At 40.4% G+C, this 25,651-nt stretch overlaps 1 protein-coding gene across 3 annotated transcripts in view; it reads left to right on the top strand.

The window, feature by feature from the left end:
• tspan4a (tetraspanin 4a) overlaps positions 1-25,651 on the top strand; it is a 139,233-nt gene that overhangs the window by 110,434 nt on the left and 3,148 nt on the right. For all 3 annotated transcript variants that reach the window (XM_061815242.1, XM_061815243.1, XM_061815241.1), the window contains 2 exons: positions 20,109-20,210; positions 21,561-21,692. In XM_061815242.1, coding sequence (XP_061671226.1) covers positions 20,109-20,210; positions 21,561-21,692 — 234 coding nt within the window. The remainder of the gene's footprint in view (positions 1-20,108; positions 20,211-21,560; positions 21,693-25,651) is intronic.

Raw genomic sequence — 25,651 nt, 5'->3', positions numbered from 1 at the left:
TCATCTGACAATGTCAGTTTGTTCTTATGATACTCATGACGAATCATACACACACAAAACATAACCTACATAAAACTGTCATTTTATTTGCCCTTCTACAGTTTCAGCATCAGAATCACCTTTATTGTCCGAGTGTTTTACAGCACACACACATGGAATTTCTCTCTGGTATTCGGAACCACTCTGATATTACAACAAACAGCCATTATGGAAAAAAAAAAATTGCATTTAGGACATGAAAAAAAACAGGCATCGAGAGTCATTGAGCAATGAAAGTCTACCACTAGTGTGGTAATGCTGATTTAATTGCAATTGTGCAAATGATGCAGAGTCCTCAAGCAATTTAGAGCAATTTAAATTGGCTAATTTTGCAAATGGTGCAGAGAGTTCTCAAACACATAAGTGGGCAGTAGTAATCAGCAACAGTATGCCAAGAGTGCAGCATGATTCACAAAATAAAAGTGTGCGCGACTAATATAGAAGTGTCCCTACAGAGATGTGCAAAATTGGCAGCCTGTTGTAAGTATTTGTAATTGTAAGTCAAGTGTTTAAGAAGTTAATGGCAAGATGGAAGAAACTATTGGAATATTTGCTGGTGTTAGTTTGCATTCTTTGATGGCGCTTACCTGAGTGAAGGAGCTTTAATAGGTAGTGACCAGGATGTTGGTGGGTACCGATAATTTTTTTGGCGGTCTGATTTTGTTCTTCTTTGTAGCAATACCAAACCACACTCTGACGGATGGATATAAAACTGATTCAATGACTGCTGTGTAGAACTGCCTCAACAGCTCCTGTGGTTGGCTGAGCTTCCTCAGAAGCCAAAAAATCCTCTCTGATGGGCCTTTTTGAGGATGATGTTGAAGCTGTGATGAAGAATATTTCCTGAAGTCCAGGATCAACTCTACCATCTTGAGTCTGTTCAGCTCCAGGTTGTGGTAGCTGCAACAAAGCTCTAGCTGTTCAACTACTTGTTGATATGCAGAATTTATCAACATCTTTCATGAGGTCGATGACGTTGGTGTCATCTGCAAACTTCAGGACTTTGTTATGATGAAGTCCTTTGTGGAGAGAGAGAACACTAACTGAGGGAGCATACATTCTTGAGAGCCCCCCCAGTGCCAGATGAGGTGCCTACCTAACCTGTGACTTGCCTGTCAGGAAGCTGAAGATCCCCCAGGAGATGGCAGGCAGGACTTTGAGCTGGAGAAATTCCGAGGACATTAGTTTGGGGATGATGGTGTTGATAGGTCCATCCGCCATTGAGTTGTTCCAAGTCCCATGTCAACTGCGTCATCTACAAGCCTGTTGGCTCAATAGGAAAATTGCAGGGGATCCAGCAGGGATCCTTTCAAGTTCTTGAGATGGTCAAGCACAAAGTGGTCAAAGGATTTAATGATCACAGTTGTCAGGGCTGCAGAGCTGTACTCTTTCCGTCCTGAAATTGCAGGTTTCTTGGGGACTGGGGCGATAGTGGATTGTTTGAGGCAGGTGGGGACTTCACAAAGTTCCAAGGATCTATTAAAGCTCTGTGTGAAAACTCTTACGCCAATAATGTCTTTACAAGCCTGTCCATTCGCCATCACTGCAGCAGTTGGATTGTCTGTTTGGTCACAGGCTGGTTGAGGAATAATTACATATTTAATGTTCAGGCTGTTCATAAAGTCACTGTGCACTTACATTTTTAATAAGCGACATGATTCAAAATAATTCAATCTACCTCCTTCTATCTACCTCATTCTATATTAAATCATCGAACACCTTGTAGATATATGAGACGTCATAAAACGGGGACCCAGCTATAAATCACATATCTGTAAAATGGCAAAGAAGAGTGTCAGTTTATGAGGACTTGCTATGCACAGCTAATTTCCATTATAATTATTACTATTATCATTTTTATTTATTATTATTATTATTAAAGATAACAATAAATAACAATTATAAAAATAATCAGGTATTCAACAGTTTTGGACATCCTGTGTTGTGTGTTCCAAGAATCTTAACCCAGCAGACCACGCACATAAAGAGTCTGTTCCATTGCCTATCTACAAATCTCGCATGATCCCACGTAATCTCACAAAATAGAAGAAGAAAAAACACTTCCAGATATGCAGCTTTCTTTCCCGAGTGTTCCCGAAGGTTGCTGGAGCTAAGAGCCTTGTAAAATTATGATGTTCTCGAAAAAACAACGTGCTTTCGGAAATACTTCTTGCTGTCTGAGTCATTTTTATTTTCATTCACGGTCACTTCCGTTTCCATCCATCCTTTGGTGCTTGTTCAATTGGCCACATTCTATTCCACATCACTATTCTTAGTGTCAATGTTCCCCATACACATGAAGAGTTTTGGTTTCAAATGTTGACCACCTTTAAAAGTTAAGCTTGTTGGCACAACCTGTTTTGGACCTTAAAATTGGGACAGATCAACTCTTAACACACAGAGCGAAGGACAATCTTCAAGGATAATATAAGATTTAAGATTGTCTGGCATCTGACATACTTGGTCAGGAAAGGGCAAAATCAGCACAAAAAAGGGTGATTGTCATTATATGTTTACCAGTCTTTGATATATTTAGTTTGCCTACGATATTTAAACTCAATGTATTATTTCATTGTTGAACCATTACTTGCCAGAAAGCTATGCAATTCAAATAAATTACCATTTAATATGAGTGATTTACCAAAGCATACACACTAGATCGTCCATTATAATCCAAATATGAAATTTGTTTGCTGTAACCTTGATTTTATCATCCCCAACTCTAATGATCTTCAGTATCCTAACCCTAATCTGTGATTTTGATTTCCTGCTCCAGCAACACACTAACTCCTGACAAGCACCGCAGTCATCTGAATGCATTTCAAGATCAGCCTTACAGATGCCTTTACCAAGAAAAAAAAAGTGCTTCAGTAGGTGCATGTTGATAAGGGAATTGGTGATGGTCACACAGAAGGGCCCGTTTTATTACGGCTGCTTTAGGCCTGATAAAAGGCTCCACGATGCAGCTGGAGGCTCTTAGAGCTTCCTCACAACCATTTGTTTCACTCCACTGGCTCCTTAGGGTGGAAGGTCTTGTGAGGTTACCATCACTGGAAGCAGTCTGACTCAGTAGTGTCAATGCAAATACAAGGCTGACTCAGTGATGAAAGTTGATGAATATGATTTATCCAATAATGGTAGGTTTGCTCTTCTTTGAATTTATTTAGAATGTTACTTCAAAAGTATCGATTCTATTCTAAAAACGAGGCAGCTTCCTCTAGATTTTACAGTGCACTAAGAACATTTGGGTTGGATAATATAAAAATAAGTATGAGACATCAACATTTCAGCTTTTATTTTCTGGTATTTACATCTTCATGAAATACCCAACTTAGACGATATCTTTATTTGTGATGAAATATATGGAATCCTCGGGTTAAGACGGTCTCGACCTAAGATATTTCGCCTTTACAACGCCTGTCCCCCAGCCACCATTTTGTCTGGCTAATGCTTGTACGTGTTTGTGCGCCGGGAATATCTTCGTATTTTATGCCCTCCTTTTTCGACATTATCTCCCAAAAGAAGAAAGTTGTGTGCAATGTTTCTGCAGCTAAAAGAAAATCCATTACCATGGAAACGAACCTCAAGATCATAAAAAGATTGGAGAAAGGAGAGACACAAAGACTTCAGTCGGTCAACCGTGGTGACAATTATTAAAGACAAAGCCTGTATTTTAATGCATGTGATGAAGGGTTCCGTTCTTCTGTCAGTCAGTTAAGTCACTACTGTCGGAACAGATCTCAGTCGTAGACCGAGGACTCCCTGTAATGTCTTTGGGTGTTCAAAAGTATCGGACATATACCGACATATAAATTAGAGGTATTATTTTTATTGGTTATCCAGGAGTATATCTCAGCTGACATAGGGTGAAAGGTCAACTGTCATTAACAGGGCTGGTACACACGCACACTCACACACACGCACGCACGCGCACACACACACTTACTCCTACAGACTATTTAGAGTCGCCAATTAACCTTACCTTGATGCTGCTGGTCTGTGGGAAGAAGCTGTCATTCACAGTACCCAAACAAGCACACTAAGGAGAGTAGCAAAAAGATAAACCCATCCACTACCGGAAAACCCTTTCCAATGAAGACTATCCTTTGTGTGTTTTTTTTTTTTTTTTTTAATTGCTGACAGTGATAGTTATTGTAGTAATGGACACTTCACAATTTTGTATATCCACTCATGAAAGAGCCTGCCTGCAGTGATTGTAAAAGTCCCTACTAAAGCCCTTTCGGGAAAGGTGGAAACCAGTTGAAAGGTCTGACACCAAAAAGATCAATACAAGATTGCAATCACTGCATGTACTGACGTCATAGCAGTTACCCTAAGGTGTTTATCAATCATTACGTGACAATACTGACACATTTGAAGCCAGTGACTGTAAATAATTAATACACAACTAAGACGTAGTCGAAACATATTCTGGCTTTATTTCCACTAATCTTCTCTCAAAATGGCAGTGAAATACTGGAGACTGGAACCGTGAGAACCTGTTTTCAGACCATCTCCATCGTTTTTCTGCCGGCACAGTTTGTGTTCTAACCTCTCCATGACATCAGCCGTGAGGTCAGTGCAGCATGAGCTATTTCCTCTGAACGCGCCTCTACAGGATGTGTCATAGGGAGGCTGTAGTGTTTGATTTGCTGTCTGTGTGCTTTGGGACAAGTCAAGGTGAGGTAATACTGCAGTAGAAAGCCAGTGGCCAAGAGTTATGGCTATGAAAGTTACAATGAATGAAACCTTACTTTGATGTTCTGGGGCTGCTTTTTGTACTTATGAATCCAATTCGCAAGACCACATAGTTGAATGAAAAAAAAAATGTCTTATTTCTATGTTGTATCATCGCTTCTCATTTATAGATGATATGAAATTGGGAAGTCTGTTTATTTCTTTTTAAATAGTGAATTGGGAGAAGCGGCGGAGTGCTAATGGCAACCATCAAAATGGACCAAATATTCACTGTCTGTGCTTATTCAGCATATTCTGATGTTGCTATTTACACTTGTTTTGGTCTCTGCTCCACCCAATTGCTGATCACAGGCTTTGGGTAAAATTGTTCAAATTTGCAATATGCCTTGTTGCCTCCTTTTTTCAAATTAAAAATGAAAGAATAAAATTGTTATTTTACGCACCGGGTAATATAAACTCATAAACCACAGATGAAATCCCTCAAATAATTCAACAGACAACAACAATGTTTAAATGTTAAAAAGCACACTAGTTGATGATGTAAGAGCTATAGAAGTGTCAGCGGTCCAATAATTGTTGAACATGAACCCTCTTTTACTCCACTCATGTAATCATTAAATTTTAACTCTAACAAATTTACAACCCCAATTCCAATGAAGTTGGGACCTTGTTTACAAATCATGTTCAACCTAAATTTAATTGAATACACGACAAAGAAAAGATATTGATTGTTCAATCTAATAAACTTTAGTTTTTCACAAATAATCATTAACTTGGAATTTCAAGGCTGCACCACGTTCCAAAAAAGCTGTGATAGGTGGCAAAAAAGAAATAAAAGTGAGAAATGCTTATCAAACATTCATTTGTTAGATCGCACAGCTAAACAGGCTAATTAGGAACAGGTGAATCTCATGCTTGTGTATAAAAGGAAGTTCAAGGAATTACTGGCATCCACAAGTAAACACGGGGAGGGTTTCAACTCTTTGTGAACAAGTGCGTGAGAAAATAGTCAAACAATATAAGGACAGTGTTCCTCAACGTACACTTTCAAGGAATTTGGGGATTTCATCACCGAGGGTCCATAATATCATCATTGGTAGGGGAGCTGCACAGAGGCAGACGGAGCAAGGCTTCAGAGGAGAATCAAAGCAGCACAAAAGATGGTTAGGTGTCCTCTCCCCTCCTGGTGCCTCAGCAGAGCTCGGAACATTATAAAGGACTGGACTACCCCGGTTTTCAACACTTTGAGATGCTCCCATCTGGAAGGCGGTACAGATGCATGAAAGCAAGGACCAACAGACTGAGGAATAGTTTTTTCACCCTGAACTCTCATTACTTTTAATGTACAGGCACGCTGATTTCAATATCTTGTGTAATAAATTTTATTCATTCTGTTTTACACATCTATTTTTATTTTCACTTATTTATTTTTCCTTATATTTTTGGATTTCCGGTAAGATGGAACAGCTGGAAAACGTTGGCCTCACAGTTCTGAAGTCCGGGGTTCAATCCCCGCCCCCGCCTGTGTGGAGTTTGCATGTTCTCCCTGTGCCTGTGTGGGTTTTGTCCGGGCACTCCTGTTTCCTCCCACATCCCAAAAACATGCAACATTGATTGAACACTATAAATTGCCCCTAGGTGTGATTGTGAGTGCGGCTCCACGTGCCCTGCGATTGGCTGGCATCCAGTTCAGTGTGTATTCTGCCTCCTGCCCGATGACAACTGGGATAGGCCGCAGCACTCAGGTGACCCTTGTGAGGATAAGCGGCTAACAAAATTGATGGATGGATGGATTTTTGTATTTATTTTTACCTTTCTTTTATGGACACACTAATGGAAAGTTCTCTTGTCTCATTGTTGAGTGGTACAATGACAAATAAATGGTATTCATTCAAAAGCGTACATGTAGTACACTGGCCCGCCTGCAGTCCAGACCTGTCTCACATTGAAAATGTGTCGTGCATTATCCATCCATCCATCCATCCATTTTCTGCCACTTATCCGGTCGGGTTGCAGGGGCAGTAATGTTACCAGGTAAGCCCAGACTTCCCTCTCCACAGCAACTTCCTCCAGCTCTTGCGAGGGGATCCTTAGATCTTCCCAAGCAAGTCAAGAAACATAGCCCCTCCAGCATGTTCTGGGGTATCCCCAGGGTCTCCTCCCAGTGGGACATGCTCAGAACACCTCACGAGGAAGCCGTCCAGGAGGCATCTGAATCAGATGTCCCAGGCACCTCATCTGGTTCCTTTCAATGCAGAGGAGCAGTGGCTCTACTTTGAGCCCTTCCCGGATTATCAAGATTCTCACCCCCATGTGGTGCATTAAGAAACATAAAATATGACAACAGAGACCTCGGACTGTTGAACACCTGGAACTGTGCATCAAGCAAGAATGGAAAAGAATGCCACCTATAAAGCTACAACAATTAGTGTCCTCAGCTCCTAAACATTTATTGAATGGTTCAAAGAAAAGGTGATGTAACACACTGGTGAACGTCACCCTGTCCCAGCTTTTTTGTAACATGTTGCGGCCACAAAATTAAGTTGATGATAATTTGCTAAAAACAATAAAGTGTATCAGTTTGAACATTAAACTTGTCTTTGTAATGAACATAATTTTCATATCATTGTATTCTGGCACCACGGTGGAGCAGCTCTCGAGCTTTGGCCTCACAGTTCTGAGGTCTGGGGTTCAAATCCCAGCCCCGCCAGTCTGCAGTTTGCATGTTCTCCCCTTGCCTGGGTGGGTTTTTTCTGGGTACTCCGGTTTCCTCCCACATCCCAAAAACCTGCATTAATTAGAGACTCTAAATTGCCCCGAGGGGTGATTGAGTGTGACTGTTGTCTGTCTCTGTGTGCCCTCCGATTGCCTGGCACCCAGTTCAGGGTGTACCCTGCCTCCTGTTCGATGACAGCTGGTATTGGTTCCAGTACTCCCGCGACCCTCGTGAGGTTAAGCGACTCAGAAAATGGATGGATGAATTCTGTTTTAAATTATGTGAATACATCTTCCCAACTTCAATAGAATTGGGTTTGTACAAACACATTTCAGCTGAAACCCTAATGCTAACACTAATGCTCGGAAATGGAAACTATTCAAAATATCACCTTTTAAAAGTATAAACCATTCTGTAATTGATGAAATAACAAAAGATCACCATACAACTAGTGTCCACTGATGAAGGACATGTATTTTGTTATAGCTGAAACACCTTCATATCACTTTGGACAACATATTATTTATTCTATTTCACAGAAACTTGCTATATATGAGGAGTATATGAGGAATGTGAGGCAGTTTTGATCAATTGCGTTGACTATGTGCAAAAAAAAAAAAAAAAAAACAGGTTAATAATTAACCTTCAAGTGTGGCCAATATGTCAATCCCGCAGTTAGATTGATAGACATTCGGTTTGACCAGTCCTGGCCTCTTCTTACATATGTCACTGTGCATGTGCTCATAAAGATGGGTTCTTGCAATCTGGCTTCCTATTTACCATTTGTGTCTTGCTTTCTCCACATCGCGGCCACGATACACTCAGAAGAATAGACTAAGAATAGAGATGGAAATGTGTTGATTGTTGCCACTGGTGTGCTAAATAGAGAGAAAGAATAATTAGAGAAGTTGAGAGATGAATTGAGAGAGAAGGAGGAGTAGAACAAGCAAGTGTAGTGAACCAGGAAGTGGCAATAATTAGTCAAGGTCAAGTTAGAAAGGACAAAAGAGAATGGAAAAATAGAAAGGTGGTTGGTCCTGATGACATACCTGTGGAGGTATGGAAGCTATTGGAGAGGTATCTGAGGAATTTTTGACCAACTTATTCAACAGAATACTAGTGGGCAAGAAGATGCCTGAAGAATGGAGGAAAAGTGTGCTTATTCACATTATTAAGAACAAAGGCAATTTGCAGAGCTGTGGGAACTCTAGAGGAATAAAGTTGATGAGCCACACAATGAAGTTATGGGAAAGAGTCTAGGAGGCTAGACTGAGGACAGAAGTCAATATCTGCGAGCAGCACTGTGGTTTCATGCCTAGAACATTATTACATTGTGGCCTTATTAAATTTAAAAAATGGCAAGTTTATTATGTTGTGGGGTGAAAAGGTGGTGTGACTAGTTAGAGCATCTAGCTCACAGTTCTGAGGACCGGGGCTCAAATCCCGGCCTTGCCTGTGTGTAGTTTGCATGTTCTCTCTGTGCTTGGGTGGGTTTTCTCCGGGCACTCCTCTTTCCTCCCACATCTTAAAAACATGCATTAATTGGAGACTCTAAAGACATTAGTTCAATGGAGGGCACCTGGAGGACAACTTCGAAATGACTTTTGCCATATTTAGTAATTCTAAAATGCTTACAGATGTTATTTCCATTTACTCATCTGACATATGACACAATAATTCAATCAAAACAACGCTTCTTCCTTCCCTCTTTTCGGGATGTTGTAATTGTGAATGCAAATAAAAATAAGGGGTCAGGGAGAACTGCTCCAGAGCGTGGTGGAGAATTGTGGGGTTGCTTGAATACCCTTTCATAACTGATTGATATTAGATGTTCAGCTATTCTATGAAGGTGCAATGCAATGACTTGCTGTTCCTCACTTTACTTCTGAAGTGACGTAAAACAAATGTCACATACAAGAATTTGCATCCAGTAGTGCTACAATTAGTAATAAGTATTCTACTGACAATTCTATCACAGTAATTTCATCATAATAATGACAGAAAATGAAACATTACATTTAACTTGATGAAATAATCATTTTCCTCTTTTTAGTGATCAACTGTAGTTTTCTTAAATTCACATTGTGCATATAGCAGGAAACTGCATTTTGCCATTTACCAACATTTCTAGAGAAGCAACTTTAATCAAATATAAAAAGACTGGTGGCACGGTGGATCAGCTGTTAAGTTTTGGTCTCACAGTTCTGAGGTCCAGGTTTTGATCCCGGCCCTGCCTCTGTGGAGTTTGCATGTTCTCCCCAAACCGGGCACTCTGGTTTCCTCCCACACCCCAAAAATTTGCAACATTAATTGGACACTCTAAATTGCCCCTCGGTGTGTTTGTGTGTGCGGTTATTTGTCTCTATGTGCCCTGCGATTGGCTGGCAACCAGAATCAGGGTGTACCTTGCCTCCTGCCCGTTGACAGCTGGGATTGGCTCCAGCACTCCAGTGACCCTTGTGAGGATAAGTGGCAAAGAAAATGGATGGATGGATATAAAATGACTTAAACTTGGCATTTCTTGGATCAAAAATATAAACGCTATATTTAAAAAAGAGGAACAGAAATTTGTCATCTTTTTATAAAGCTATAATGTTATCCAACTGTAGTATTGCAGTCAGAATCCCAAGTACATCAAAAAGAGTCAAAGAAAAGGACATAAAGAACAATGCCGTTTCATGTTGAATAGACCCTAGCTGTGTGCTGATCGTAAAATAAAGTGAATTGGGGAAAAAAAAAATATATATATATATATAAGAGTAAATTGCACATATAACTATAGGTACCGAACCAACCAAGTGATTGTTTCACTATAGTGGGAAGTCTTACAAACTCAATGGGTTGAAGTCCAAGTGAAGTCATGAGTCATTGCTGTTGAAGTCCATGTCACATTCCAAGTCTTTTAATATATTGTCACGTCTAAAGTCATGAAATTCAAGACTTGAGTCCAAGTCCACACCTCTGTAGTACAGAACACTTTTTAAATGCTACATAAGGTAGGCAAATTAACTGGTTGGGTTCATCCTGTTTAATGTAAGTAGATTTAAACGTATCTATCCAGAGATATATCCTGGTGGAATTTTTTGGAAAGCTTAAATCATCCTGTGTGGCAGTCCAAGGGTTTGCTTCATTATTATGTTAACAAGTGACTACATGATGCCAGTACTCCAGGCTAAATGTAGAATAATTTGGTGAAGAGAGATAAAATGGCACCCATTCATTAGTGGCCAGTGTGCTCATACTACAGGCTTCATATCTGTAAAGCTTCAAACAACCCGCCCATGAGACTCGCTAAGTTCCATTTCAAGCGTGATAGCTCCTCTCTTTCCACATCATTACTGCTGCAGCAACAGACGACAGACCACTGGGGCTTGTAAAGATATCACGAGGCTGCACCTCTGTCTGAATAATTTCCAGGTTGAGTACTTTCCATTTCTCATAGAATGTCAGATGAAATCAAATGAAACATCTCTGGCTAATCACATCTGTAAGGTTTATCCATATTAAGGAAATGTTCAAACAAGAGACAAATTGAGATCATCTGCAAACATGATATTTATCTGTTCCCATTGTCTCTTGACACAGCAGAGAAAAGCAATGACAATGTTCTACTCACTTGCGGATTCCTGCAATTGCACATTGTACTCTTGCATACACAGATGTCTCAGTCAGGATTGTCTTGCTCTACATTTAAAGGGAATGAGAGGAGCCACTTTGATTGGCAGAGAATGAAGTTGGCAGCCCACCCACTCTTAGTTCCACCAGGCTGCCCTGGTTTACAAAAACATCAACATCAGATCAACCCACCTGGCGCACTGTTGCCCCACCCACCGTGCTGTATTTAGGCCGGTCATGAAAATAGGGGACTATAGTTTAGGTGCTTGGGTTCCACACTGTGTAAAATATAGCCTTTTGTAATCTCTCCAAGCCTTCATTCTTGACAAACTGGTACGTTCTCATTTTGAAACGTGAAAATGTCCCACCAATGGCATCATTGTCCAAATACTTCAAGACCCAATTTTTTAATGCCATGAGTTGTTCAAATGAGTAAAAAAAAAATAAAGAAAACGTACATGACTCACAATGTGAAAAATGTTCTTTCTTTCCACTTTGAGTTTACAAGTCGAAGTATTTTTCAGGACTCTGCAGTACTATCTTATGTGTGGGCCTGAAAGGTAATAGTAGTGTAGTCTCTTCTCCTCGAACAACACCATCCTCACAACAACAAAATAAAACAAGTAAAGAAGGCTATGTTATTGGGCTCCACTAAACCACTCCTTTCTGTAGAATCAGGGTAACTTTGGCCTTCAAACCCAGCCTCAAAATATGTAGCCTGTAATAGGAACAGAGTGAAGTTTCTTCTTGATATGACTGGCTCGTACTGGATGTGACAGACCGAACAGTCGTCCAACCAAGTTGCTCTCCTCCAAATAAATACTGAAATTAATTTGTTGTCAAAAAAAAAAAAAAAAAGCGTGGAATATTTTATCAATTGTCCTACTGGCTTCCAAATATTTTTTTTTACTTTAGCTTTACAAGCACCTGTGGGGAAACTGAGCGGTGAAACTGATAAGTAACAGATCGGGCTAAACTGGCAAAGAGGCTGGTTTTTGCTCTCTCTTCCTGATGCATGGATTTAATTAAACACTTGAGAGGCACACACTTGAAATCCAACAAGGTTTTGAGGCAGAGGATGAAAAACTACTCCCGACCTTGTACTGTCAAATATTAGCCCCAGGTGAGCATCTGTGATATTACAAGATTGCTCAAGGATTGTCTGAGCTGCTGTGACAATAACAACAGGGAGCTAATCCTGACTTTCACTTGACTCGACAGCTCATTTGGATTCCGTGAGTTATTTTTGGGAGATTGTTAAAGTAGAAGTTACATATTTTTGTACAGTAAATACACAAGTTAGGACAAACATTATCTGACCTAAGACAGTCAACATATTGGTCAGTTTAGCGGCGTGGTGGTTAGGACATACTGTATGTTTCACAATTGAACAGTTTTGGGTTCAAATATCACTTGCATCATATTAATAATTGTTGAAAATTGTTTCAAGTCAATAAGTAGTTGGAATCTGAAGCGCATGGACATCATAAAATTTTGACTTTGCTTTCGCAAGCCTTCAATGCACATTTTCACTCGCACCTTGTTGTGTTAGAGGGTTTTCGGCGTGGCACATTCGAAACCAATCCAACCTATTCTGTTGTGTGTGGGGTTCTGCAAACCTTTGGATTTGCTATTATTCAAATTTGATATAGAATTTGAACTGCCCGTGAAGGCCTTTGCAATGTTGCAAATGTATGTATGTACAGGCCCGTTTCCCATCGCCTGTCCCTCCAAATTTCTGTGTTTTATTTAGAAGCCAATTCCAGAAGGCTGGTGGCCTTGGAGCGCCACCACCAGACTTCACCAATACAGGATATACACAATGTCGGCGCTCCTGGGTGGGTCCATCGATTCAACACATCACCCAAAATTTATGTTCAATCACTAATTTCCTGTATTTTCCCAATTCAATTGTTAATTTATTATGCCGTCATTATTTAAAGTGGCATAAACATGGCCCCGGGTGCTTGCTGTGTTTTTTATAGTCCACAGTCAAGCCGAATCCCTGATCGTACAATGTCTTTAATATATCACAAAAGCAAACACCTGTGTCATGTCATCATTCCATACTCTTTTTCAAAGGTCTGGCATCTCTGATCCATGCAAAAAGTACACAATGACCCCACTAATCCGAACTGTTTTAGGTGGATATTACCGGTATTATGCATGCAAACTTACCACCATGGCTGAGGAGCGCCTTTCTGCAGCAAAGCATACAGCTTTCGATTTTAACAAAACAACCAAACACAAGTGTATCCAACATCACTATTTTCACTCACTATTATCTAAAAAGCATCTAGACTTTGAATATCATAATACTCCATGTAATATATAATACTCCACGCAGCTTCCGCAGCGCAACGAGGTTCACAACACAACGCACTTCTCAGACCTTTTGAACCTTACTGTTAATGAAATAATTTCACAGCCCAAATACTTTTGGGGTTTGGTAGCTGTCTCTATCTGTCGATGAATTCATTAATTAGTCAGGCGTCACCTTGAACATTCAGTATTTTTTTATGCCTTTGAACTCATTTTGGTCGTATTTCATCCATCCATCCATTTTCTTAGGAAATTATCCTCACAAGGGTCACAGGAGTGCTGGAGCCTATCCAAGCTGTCAACAGGCAGTAGGCGGGTACACCCTGGACTGGTTGCCAGCCAATCGCAGGGCACATTGAGACAAACAGCTGCACTCACAATCACACTTGGGGGCAATTTTAGAGTGTCCAATTAATGTTGCGTGTTTTTGGAATGTGGGAGGAAAACGGAGAGCCTGGGGAAAACCCACGCAGGCACGGGAAGAATATACAAACTCCACACAGCCGGGTCTGGGATTGAACCTGGGACCTCAGAACTGTGAGGACAACGCTTTACCAGCTGATCCACCGTGCCGTCCGGTCGTATTTCATTTCTTAATAATATATTGTTCGCATCTCATTTGAAGATGGAAGAATTGCCAGAGCAGGTGTGTACTGTAAATGTACATTGCCATAGATCATTTTACTTTTATGGAAGCTCCATAGTTTCTTAGTAGTGGTGATGTCAGAGGATGAATTTTCCCCCTCACTTTATAGTTGTAGCAGTTAAAGTGTCAGCGATACTTTTACCACAGCATGGTAGGGAATTGTTTGACTACAATTCTTCTTTGCCATTGCAAACTTTTCTTCTTATGAGATTGGTTAGGGGTGGCTGATCTTGTACTGAGAGGTTTTTGGGAATCCAGCGGCACCATCCGCTTCAAATAATAAGCTTGCAGCTCATTGAGACTTTTTAGCAGCTGCTCTTTTGATACAATGCCGAAACTTTTCTAATTACACCTTCAGAATCACAAAGTTGTTCGTCCCTTACTGGAATACTTTTTTTAACTGTTCGCTGACTCTGTACAATGATATTTCACACCTTGTATAAGGCATTGAACATTTTTGTGTTTTTCATGATCAGAAAGAGCCTTTCTTTACGCCATTGTACATGAAAACCATAACTTTTTAATTACCTTTAATTAGCCTAAGCTCTAAACCTGTCTAATCTTGATATCAGTTATCTGTACAGACACAAAAAACATCTGGAAAAACCTCCACAGAAAAAGCAAAAACCAAGATGTTCTTTTACCTTAAATCTTAAAGTACATGCATAATCATTTGGAACTCAGTAAAGATCCAAGGAGTAAGCGCCTCTCATCCAATTCAGGTGAGATCGACTCCGCCAACCTATAATGAGGCAATATTTTTTCCATTGTTATGAACATAATTTGTTATTAAACTTAACAGACAAATTAGTCACACTATCTACTACATTACAGATAGTCCAAGCAACTTGGCTCCTTGCCTCGACTCCGCTCCTTTCACTTCCTCTTTCCGTCTGATTGATTGCCTTTTCTCATGACTGGCAAGTGTCAACCATGACTTGATCAACACAGAAGAGACAGAAGATGGAAATGTGCAGGTTGAGTAATTTATTTGGCCCAGGTAATGACTAAAATGACTCTCTTAAAGGGGAATACTGTACAGCCATTAGTAAACATTTCATGTTTTATTGCCGCGCTCAAGGACAGAATTAGAAGTTGAGCCTTTTATTTTAGACTGGTTATTATCTGAGGAGCTGTGAAGTCTTGAAATCAAGCTGTACTTGAGTTTAGTGAAGCTGTGGAAAATCACAAATACCGAGTGATCTGTCCTGAGGCAGAAGACTATATGTGGAATGTCTACGAAAGTGGTTTCCTTCTATTTGAAATGTATGGCAACAGTTTCAGTGATTTCAACCCACATCCCAAGCTATATGTGTGTGTGTGTGGCGGGGGGGCAGTCAAATGAAATGTTCTTGAAGAGTTTGACTGCAAATGGGAACAAAATCCGGGCTCTGTGTCCCTTGTAGCAATGATGTCATTAAAAGTATTCACAGGGCACCGAGCATACTCAATAAGCATGGACACCCAGAATGTGAGGGGGTGGCGGGGCAAGTACCTACACAAACAAACATCACTTGACCACAACCGTGATGATAGCAACTTAAGACAAGTATCAAATGTGTTAAACTCATTCTACTACCTTTTAAGAAAAGGGAAGGTAGTTATTTTTTCTTACGTAGTCTGGCATGTTTTGGTAGAGTTTACACATGATTCCACCATAACATGCCACATGATGTGATCATATACAGCAGGGGTCCAAACTAAATTTACTTTGGGGTTGCTGGAGGCAGAGTCTGGCTGAGGGAGGGCTGCAGCCTCAGCGCTCACGCATGACAATTAAATTCTAAATTTAAAGAAATCCAATCTTCTCAAACGTCTTTATTTTTTAAGATGGTATGAACAAGTTGTGTGCAAAACTACTAAGAAAACTCTCCATGGCAAGACTGCTGTAAAATTCACTCATAAAGGTTTCTCTGCTTGCATCAAGCCTCGTCGATGTCACGCCCCCGAGAGCCATACACCCCACCGTGATTGGTTAGTTCATCCGCTCCGCACACAACACTAAAAGTGACATTCATATAAAACTCGAGAGCCCCACTGACATTAAACTTTCATATTAAGGTGTGGGCCCACAAAATATCATCGTTGGGGCCACAAACGGCCCACGAGTCACCCATATGAGACCCCTGAATTACACTCTCAATGATTACTTGTTTTTGGCTTACTCACAGAGGCCTTTATGTATCAGTTATTGTACTGAGTCTGGCTGCTACATTTATGTCAGGTAATGGATCTTCAGTCTGTGCAGAGTGCTTGTAAATTGAAGCATTTTTCTTGTCATTACACAACCTCCTTTAACATATGAGATCATATTTTTCTCCCATTTGTGCTGGATCATCACTGTTGCCGAGTAGCTAAGGAGCTAAGAATTTTATATATAAAATATTTAAAATATATATATAGATTTTAAACCAAAGAATACAATACATTTGGGCAAACAAAAATGACAAAAGATTACAGATGATTTCTTTCAGTATATTTTTTTCACTGAACAAACTCAGAGTGCAAAATTAGCCAGTTTACCTGATGGATTACGCGCATTTTACAATACAAATGTAAATGGATGTACATATATTTAAATAAATGGAAATGTGACGTGACGAAGCTGTGCAACGTGGCGTTTTATTTTGCTCTCCAATTCTTATAAATCCATTAATTACATCTCCACGTTCACATGCATGATGAATGTGAAATGATGAGATTTAGCTTTGCATTTATCATGTCAGTGATACGTTCTTATCAAACTATAAAAACTATTTTACTCTATAATAGTATGTGTCCTCGGTGGCACAGTGGAACAGCTGGAAAGCGTTGGCCTCACAGTCCTGAGGTCCCAGGTTCAATCCCACACCAGCCTGTGTGGAATTTGCATGTTCTCCCTGTGCCTCCGTGGGTTTTGTCCGGGTACTTTGGTTGACTCCCACATCCGAAAAACATGCAACATTAATTGGACACTCTAAATTGCTCTTAGGTGTGATTGTGAGTGTGGCTGTTTGTCTCTATGTGCCCTGCGATTGGCTGGCAACAAGTCCAGGGTGTAACCTGCCTGCTTCCCTTTGACAGTTGAGATAGGCTCCAGCACTCCTGCTACCCTTGTGAGGATACGTGGCTAAGAAAATGGATGGATGGATAATACCTTTATGTGGCCCCTGAAAAACTGTCTTGTCATATTCTCATTTCTTCTTTTGGAGTTCGTAAAAGTGTTTCACGATTTACTCACTTGTTTTTACCTTTTTTAACTTTGCATTCCATCAATCCATTTTCTGAACTGCTTATCCTCACAAGGGTCGCAGGATTGCCGGAGCCTATCCCAGCTAGTTTCGAGCAGGAGGCAGGGTACACCGTGAACTGGTCGTCAGCCAATTGCAGGCCACATAGAAATAAACAACCGTTCACACTCTCAGGTCTCCAGTTAATGGAGGTACTATATTATGTCATTTTGTTTCGACATTTGTAATTTGCAAATGTTCATATCCTTGCATTTGCAAAAGTTTGTTTGTGTGTATTTCTCTGCATTCATAGATGGTTGCATTTCATCTGCCCCACAAAATGAATCCTTTCATTTTGCTTCTTCTCTTTATGCGTGATTCACTGCGGCAACTTTTACTTCTTGTAACTATCACTTTCTTAAAGCCACTTCTTTGTCGCTCTCATCGCCTCACCATATACAGCTCATCTCATCTCTGCTCGTAGTCTTACCATGTGAATAATTGATATGCCATCTTGGACTCGTCTGGTGTCGTTAAAAGTCTAGGGGACAACGTCAGTACGGAGGTAAAAGTAAAATTGTGGCTTTTGCTTGCCTGCCCGACTTTCACAGGAGTCACGCTTTCCTAATGACCCACTTTAGAAGCATCTGTCTTTTGCCATTTGCACGACTTCAGAGGACTTCAGGCCTTTCCAGTCTATTTGAATCTCACGGCACAGCTGCCTGGGTGAGATTCTTGCATCAGTGCAACGATGCCTCGTATGCCGCACGGCGTGTGCCGCTGTTGTGATGTCAGCAAGCAGCGTTTCGCCAGTCTCTATTTAGAAACCAGAACAACTTCTCTTTACGATTGCGAGACGTTACATTTTGTGTAAACTTTTTTTCATTGAGGATTCTCTTTCAACTCCATCTTTCCGAGCCTCCGAGCCAAATGATGTTATGAATGCTTCGCACAGCAGCTAATTTTGTGCATTTTTTTATCGCACTTTGTTAGTTGTTACAAGGTCACTATCACTCACTGATATTGTTTGAAATTGATAGCTTTCTTCTTATTCTTAATTTGGGTTGCCACACATGCATTTGAATAATTTCCACCTACAGCAGAAAATGAGTTGTGGCATTCAGGGCAGGTGGGTGGTGGTGGTTGGAGGATTGGGGGGGGGGGGGGCTTTGCTGCACCTGCGGCTACACAGGAATGTCTCCAGGTTTTTACAATATTGACTGGCCTGACGAAATACCACTCCTTTGAAGTTGTTCTGCCAGGTGGGAAAGGTAGAAAAATAAAGGATGACCCAGATACTTCTGTCTGTGGGTGGGTGTCAGATGTACATTCAGCACGTCCGCTTGTATTGATTCATGTCTGCCAGATGTGAAGACAGGTACAGTATATAGAAAGAGTTGAACACAAGACATCTCATGTTAGTAAGAAAGGTTAAGGCATTGGATGTTGACAGCAAAAGGGATTACCAAAAATTGGAAGATGCGAAGAAGTCTTCTTTCAATGAATATGTGATGTAATGCAATGTATCTTCTTTTCATGCAGCAAATTTCTTTCACCTTGTCCTGACAAATATGGGAATGGAGTCTTTTTTTTTTTTTTGTTACTCATTGATGGTCATGAACATAATATGTACAAGTTATATGTCCTTCACCTTGTCTGAGTGTAATTTCATGCCTATTAAAGTTTTTGGATCAATATGCTTGTCTGCTTTTTCCACCCACCACATTAGAATCCAAAACTGTGAGAATATGATTTTGAAGGATTTTTTCAGTTTAGTTTCTTGTCAAAGAACAGCACCATTCATGTGCCATTTTTTTATTCCACCGATCACCTATTCTGCAGTACCCAGTGTTGCTGCTATTAAAAGTGGTTCACCTCGCTTCTCTCTACAGTGTACAAATCACATTGCCATGTAAATCAATGGCCTCGGGCACAGCCAGTTGCTATGGCAACAAGAACATTCAGCTGGCAAACTTTTCCTTTGAGTTAAAACTGTCAGATAAACAATTAAGTCATTCTTTGTCAAAAACTTTTTGAAGATCAGTTTTCGAACATTTCAAACTCTTTGGTCATTTGCATATTTGCAATTCTCAAATATAGATACTCTGCGTAACAAATGTTCACTGACATTACGGTGCGACCCACCCATAGTCTGTAGTTTTAAGCAGAGTGTCTTATTTAAATTGTGTGCAACTTTGTGTCAAAAATCCTTTGAGATTTTCTGTTACAATGTTTTTGGTTTTTGCACCTTGAATATGGCAAAGGGGATGTGGCAGAGGGAGTTGGGAGGGGGGGGGTCGGATGGATATTCGACAGGAGACACACGGGGGGCATCGGGGTGGCCGCCACCTATATCTATGTGTGATAGTAGCCAAGTGAATTATTAAAGGGGAACTAAAGCCCAAATCTTAAATTTTTGCAAGAATATGTTACAAGTACTACCACAAGTACAGCGTGATGACATGATGCTTTCTACAATATTTTACAAGGTTTGGGTTTAAACCATCATAATAGTTATCGCAGCATACATGGGGGAGTCTACTCCCTGGTTTCCAGGTTTGGTCACGTGATATTTACACGGCAAGTGCGAGAGCACTTGTGATGTTAATTTCAGCCAACAGAAGAGGGCGATATTGTACAACATAGCGGCCTCCTCAGATGTTGGAAAATTAACTGATTAATCTCTTTTATTCTTATTCCACAAATGCAATATTAATCAGAAAGCTGTGTTTAGACTATTGGAGGCACATACTGTATAACATATTCTTGAAAGAAGAGAATTTAAACTGCAGTGTGGGTAAAGTAAAAGCCATTGTATAAAAAAAAAAAAGAAAACATGTATTCTTCCTTTTATTTCTCCCAGATCGACCACTACGCCCAGAGAGATTTGAAAAAGGGTCTGCAGCTTTTTGGTACAGAGGGCAACGTGGGTCTGACCAACGCCTGGATGATCGTTCAAACCGATGTGAGACATGATGACCACCAGTGGGCCGCTACAGAAAGAGATTCATACAGTTCTTTGGCTTTCTTACTTTCTCGCAGTCATTCAGAGGTCTCAGACTGCAATCACTTTTTAAGTTAATAGAATCTGTCACTTTACAGTTCTGTTGATGTTACTTACTGACTTTCAAAAAAAAAAAAAAAAGCATCAGCAAAGAAAAATAGCTCAGATATCCCTGCCACATTCTGAGTTTCCTAACTTTAAAAGAATGTGCTTAAAAAAAAAAAGCTGACAAATAAATGGATCATCCTTTCAGAAAGGTAATCTTTGTTCCCAGCTTTCACTTTGATGTGCTTTACCCGAATATTTGTTTTAAATTTGAACAGAAAAAAGGGACAATTTGTGATAGCGACTAATGTGGGGGGAGAGGATGTGCGCGCCTCATACTGCAGCTGCTGACTGCCTTCAGGAGACATCAAATGACAAATTTTAGACTTCATTTTCACATCCCAAATTGAACGTTACGGAGAACAGTTTTGTTCCATTAGTAGCCTAAATGATGACAGGTCAGGCCCATTTATGTGTATGCGCTCAGCTATAAGGCATTAACCTGTTTGTGTGTAATCAAAGGCATGACAGCGAAAAAAAATGCAACAACGCCCTTTAGCCTGTGTGGGTGTTAATGTGCAGTTTTAGCTGCATGCAGGGTGGTGGCGAAGGAATTAGTTTGACATTGTTCATGTCCGAGCATGAATGCACTGTCGGATCACTGTCGTACCATATGTGGATGTTTGTTTATGTCTGTATGTAAATGAAGAAGCTCCATAAAGCCCGAGTCTAGCTGAGTTAAAGCCCATTAAAAAGACAGCCCTTGCTCTTCCTCATCACCCCAGCAAGCCTCTTTCATACATGCTGAGTCACTGAATAGATAATGGTGGGGGGTGTCCCTGGAGCACAATTCAAGCTCAATATTATTAACTAACTGAATAGTTACGCATCTCCATACACAAGATGAAAAACAATAACCTGGATATCTGTCAAGACTGATCAAAAAGAATAGTCCACTTAATGAAGTCAAAGCAATAGGCAATCAGGCTTTTTTTTCCCCCAGTGTATTCCATTCATCGCCTCTTTTTATTATTTTAATTCTTTTATAAAAATCCAAGCTCCAATCATATTTTCATGCAGTTTAGCTTGGGAGTGTTTTAGTGGTATTTACAGTCCACATAGACCAGAAAGATGCAGGGTAGTTCTTCTTTTCATCAAGTGCATTCAATAAAATTTTAAGCAAAAAAGATCAATTTAATTTACAAAGCTATTCCACAGCAAATACATTAGCTGAGTTCAATGACAATAAGGAAGACTCCCTTGCAGTTCCGCTGCTGCGGAGTGACCAACCACACGGACTGGTTTGAAGTCTACAATGCTTCCCGGGTGCCTGACTCTTGCTGCCTGGAGTACAGCGACAACTGCGGACTGGACAACCCGGGAACATGGTGGACAGCGGTAAGCGCTGATGTGACACAATCCAACTGCCATTGTTCTTCTCGGTCTTTTCATTCCAGCTTCCATCCCATACTCGAGGTCTGTTACTGTAGATTGTAATAAAGTTACTGGATTTGATTTACGGTTTCCAAACCCACCTGGAAGCAAAGCTGCAAGCTGATCAGCAGTTCTGACCCCGAAACATGTTAGTGTGGATTCAATTTGATCAGAACTGGAGCAAAGTCAGACTTCAGCAACATAGAAGTGGGATTGCAAACAGGTCCAGATTTTCTTTTCTCTTGATTTGTCTAATTGCATCACTGGCGGCGTATAGTTTGTGGTAAACCCGCCTGACGTTGCCACATCAATGTGGGAGCCAGTTGTTGTCTCTCACTCCATGTATCCTGTGATTGACTTACAAAAGGTCCAGTGTAGTCTGCCTTTAGCCCAAAGTCAGCTGGGTTAGGCCACAGCCGCCAGCGACACTGAACAGGATAAGCAGTGCAGATAATGGACGGATCGGTGTGACGGAAAGATTTTCTAAAATAGTTCCGCACAAGGTGAGCCACTGCAAGTAACACGCAGAAGTCCTTTAATTATAAAACAAAATGATTCAATACCAACTGTGCTGTCACGGAACACTGCAACCACAGAAAAATCTGCGATTAATCAGTGAGTAAATCATGATTATTTGTAATTGTAGTATATAGATATGTTCTTAAATTAATTGGGAAAAGTGTACAGTAGCTAAAACGCTGCGATGAATGTGGCCTAAACAGATCCAGCAGATAATGTGTTTTATAGTCACAAGTGTCAGCAAGTGATAAGTGATTCATGTTTGCCTGTAAACTTGCCCTGTGATGTGTTTTAGGGCCGATTTCCCAAGTGTGTCTGTTAGTGTGTCTGTGCAGTCAGCACTTAATCTGTCATCCCGGTGAACATGACTGACATAAACTTTTTTTTTTTTCAATCGGCCAAAAAGGATGTCGTAATTAAGCCTTACGACTTGTGCCTAGCAACGTGCGAGCATTCAAATGTCATGTGACCCGCACTGCCGTGCCTCCTAGAACCCTAATTTCATTTTTGAATAGGCATTTTTGTTGTGCAGTTCATATCAATCTTGAGATTTTTATCAAATTATTATTTTTTATACAGTACATCAGTGAGAGTATCAACAAGAGGGCTGTAGTTCTCCTGGTAGCCTCCCATTTTTTTCCCTCGCAAAAATAAAACCTTACTCTAGTCTTAAGTCACATTGTTTCATTATTTTAACGTGCAGCAATGTTTATACAGGCATTGTCCATGATAATCTTTGAACAGATACGAACGCAAGTTGAGAAAAGCGTCCTACTTGGCCCAACTGGCTATATTGCAACCACTGAAAGTAGTGATCCAAGGTTGCAGTAGTAATGAGAGAGCTCCTGTTCCCCTTAGTCCAAGTCTATCTGATATGAGATTTTTTTGAAAGCAAAACCCTTACTTTAAAGGCAAATTCTTGGGGTTTTCTGCGTATTGCTGGAGGTAGGAGGGGGTTGCAGCTTGATGTATTTTGTTGCCGATAAAACATACAGCAAAAAGCATTTTCACCCAAAACCATGAATATCATGAATGAAAATGAATTGAAACGACACAGTAGAAGAGGTTCTGTCCTTTTTTTTCAAATTTATTACGATTGTAACCTGAACCTATGTTGGATAAAGCTGCATAGAGTGTTGAGGTCGTCAGAAAAAAAGTAATATCTGTCCTTTGTGCAGGGTTGTTAATGAATAAATGCTGCTGCGTGCTTCCAGTTATTTGCCAGAATAATGCAATTAACGGTGTTATCAACATTATGCACGATGAAGTAAGTTTTTACGAGGAAATTGAAGTTGCAAAGCTGTAGAGTCACTCCTATTCAAAGCAAACACCACATACCTGTGACCTGGTCTTCACCCCTGCAAACTGTAAAACCGCCACTTGCTTGCGCTTCTCATGAACTCGTCACTTAGAAACATTAGCGCAATTCTTTCAGTTATGAGCTGAGAAGGAAAACCACCGGCCACTCTCGATCTTTATAAAAAGAAATTGGGAAAAAAAGATATACTGGACAACCTCGCCCCCATTGCTAAAATGTCTTCTCTCTTCTCTAGTCATTCAGTTTATCCATCAGACCTCAATCTCGATGAATTATATTGTAGTTTAGCACCCAGATTCTCCAAGGTGAAATATTGCTACCTTCAAGCAGTCTCTGGATGGATTTCGAATATAATGGTCTACTGTTGTAAAAATCTATCAAGCCTTGACTTTGTTTACTTCCACAACCAAACAGACAAAGGTCCCGTTTTCACTCTAAGTGGATTGACAGAATGTTTAAATTAATAAAATGTTCTAAAGTAGGCAAAGAAGCAAGCAGTATGGGTTTATGTGATTAATGAATATAGAGTAGTGCACTAATCAAAAACTTTGACAATGTGTCCTTCAAAGAAACCCTGGAACACTTAAACCCACACAGTCACAGTGTGACGAACACTTAAAATGTTAAATTGGGATTTGCATTGTTCCACGTGCTATTGTTGAAAATGTGAAGAATTAACATTTCAAACAAAAGATAAAACCAGTTCGTTTCCCGTCTTTAGTGCTCCATGTAGGAGAGGTGCAATCAAAAATGGCTGCTCTGGTACCATATTATTATTTAACGATTGTGACGAGAGGTTGTAGGTTAGAATTGGAATGTATTACAATCACCGATATTGCAGAGTCGAGCTAGGAAGGGACTAAGGATGTTTAAAGAACATGTACAAAAGTGGAGTCAGTCATAGCAGTAGCGGTAGGAGGTTATTTCCCCGTTCCTCCTGCTCAAACAATAAACTAAACAGCACAAACTACTCGGCCACTGAACTTCTCTACTCTTTCCGTTTTGATGACAGCAGTAATAGAAGAACAAGCCAATCTGTTCCATTTCTCTGTTGTGTAATTTGGCTGGGAGGAAATGTTACATGTCTCAACCTGGCATATCAGTTCTGGCTTTCCCGTCATAATTTACACATTTTCAAATGCACCGCTGAGGTCCACCAGGGTTCTGTTTGATGAATAACAGCCAAGCAAGCTCGCTGCATTATTTTACATATTGATTCAGCTGAGAATTACTTTACCTTGGGCTCCGAAAAAGAATATCGTCTTTGATTCTCTGGTGTCTAAGGCTGCTGCAAAATGCTTCGTTCCTGTTTCTGTGGCTCTGACTCAGCTAATTGGTTAGATTGTTTCAGCACAGTCACCACCCTTTGTCTGGAAAAATAATTATTGTATGATAACACCATTCTTCTCTTACCACATAAGCGCTTTTCACTGATCAGAGGCTGACCCAGAGTCTAAAAACTTCGGTTCCGTTATGTACCCGTCACTATGATGGTTGATTTATGGCACACGACTGTGTTATTATCAAAGCGTGACCGTAGGCTGTGTGTAAAATATTGACATCCCAGTCAATTCCACTATACACATCTAGCCAGCGGTGTGCGACAGTGCACATTTCGGTATCGATCCAATATGAAGTGTACGTACGGAAATTCATTTCTATTGAGCCTGCTACAATGCAGAACATTCTGAATCCTGGAGCGTTGTTGGAGTGTGCCGTTCGGTTTCTCTGGACGCCACGCTCTGAGCACCCTCCCACCGCTCTGACTGAGAACACAGAACAGCCGGAGTGTAAGCCAGGTCGAAATGTTTACAGGCAGAACTAACAGATTCAATACGGCAGACACACTGATGTCTGCCTGCCAGTGGCCAACACGCTCCTTCCTAAATTCATTGTAAATGGAGTGCGCCCTGCCTCTCAGAACGCTGCACTCTCAGAGGGCATTAGCGATGTTATTTTGGCCATTTTATTTCGTTGAAAATGTCTTTTGGTTGCAAACCAGAAATCCACTTGTGCACTGTCTAAATTTGGTCATCAAGATTTCAATGCACTGCAAGTTAAAAGGTACAAAACTGAAAATTTATAT

Source organism: Syngnathoides biaculeatus, chromosome 3 (assembly GCF_019802595.1).
Source record: "Syngnathoides biaculeatus isolate LvHL_M chromosome 3, ASM1980259v1, whole genome shotgun sequence".
NCBI lineage: Eukaryota > Metazoa > Chordata > Actinopteri > Syngnathiformes > Syngnathidae > Syngnathoides > Syngnathoides biaculeatus.
The sequence above is the reverse complement of the archived record's forward strand: the minus strand, read 5'-3'. Positions and strand labels throughout refer to the sequence as shown.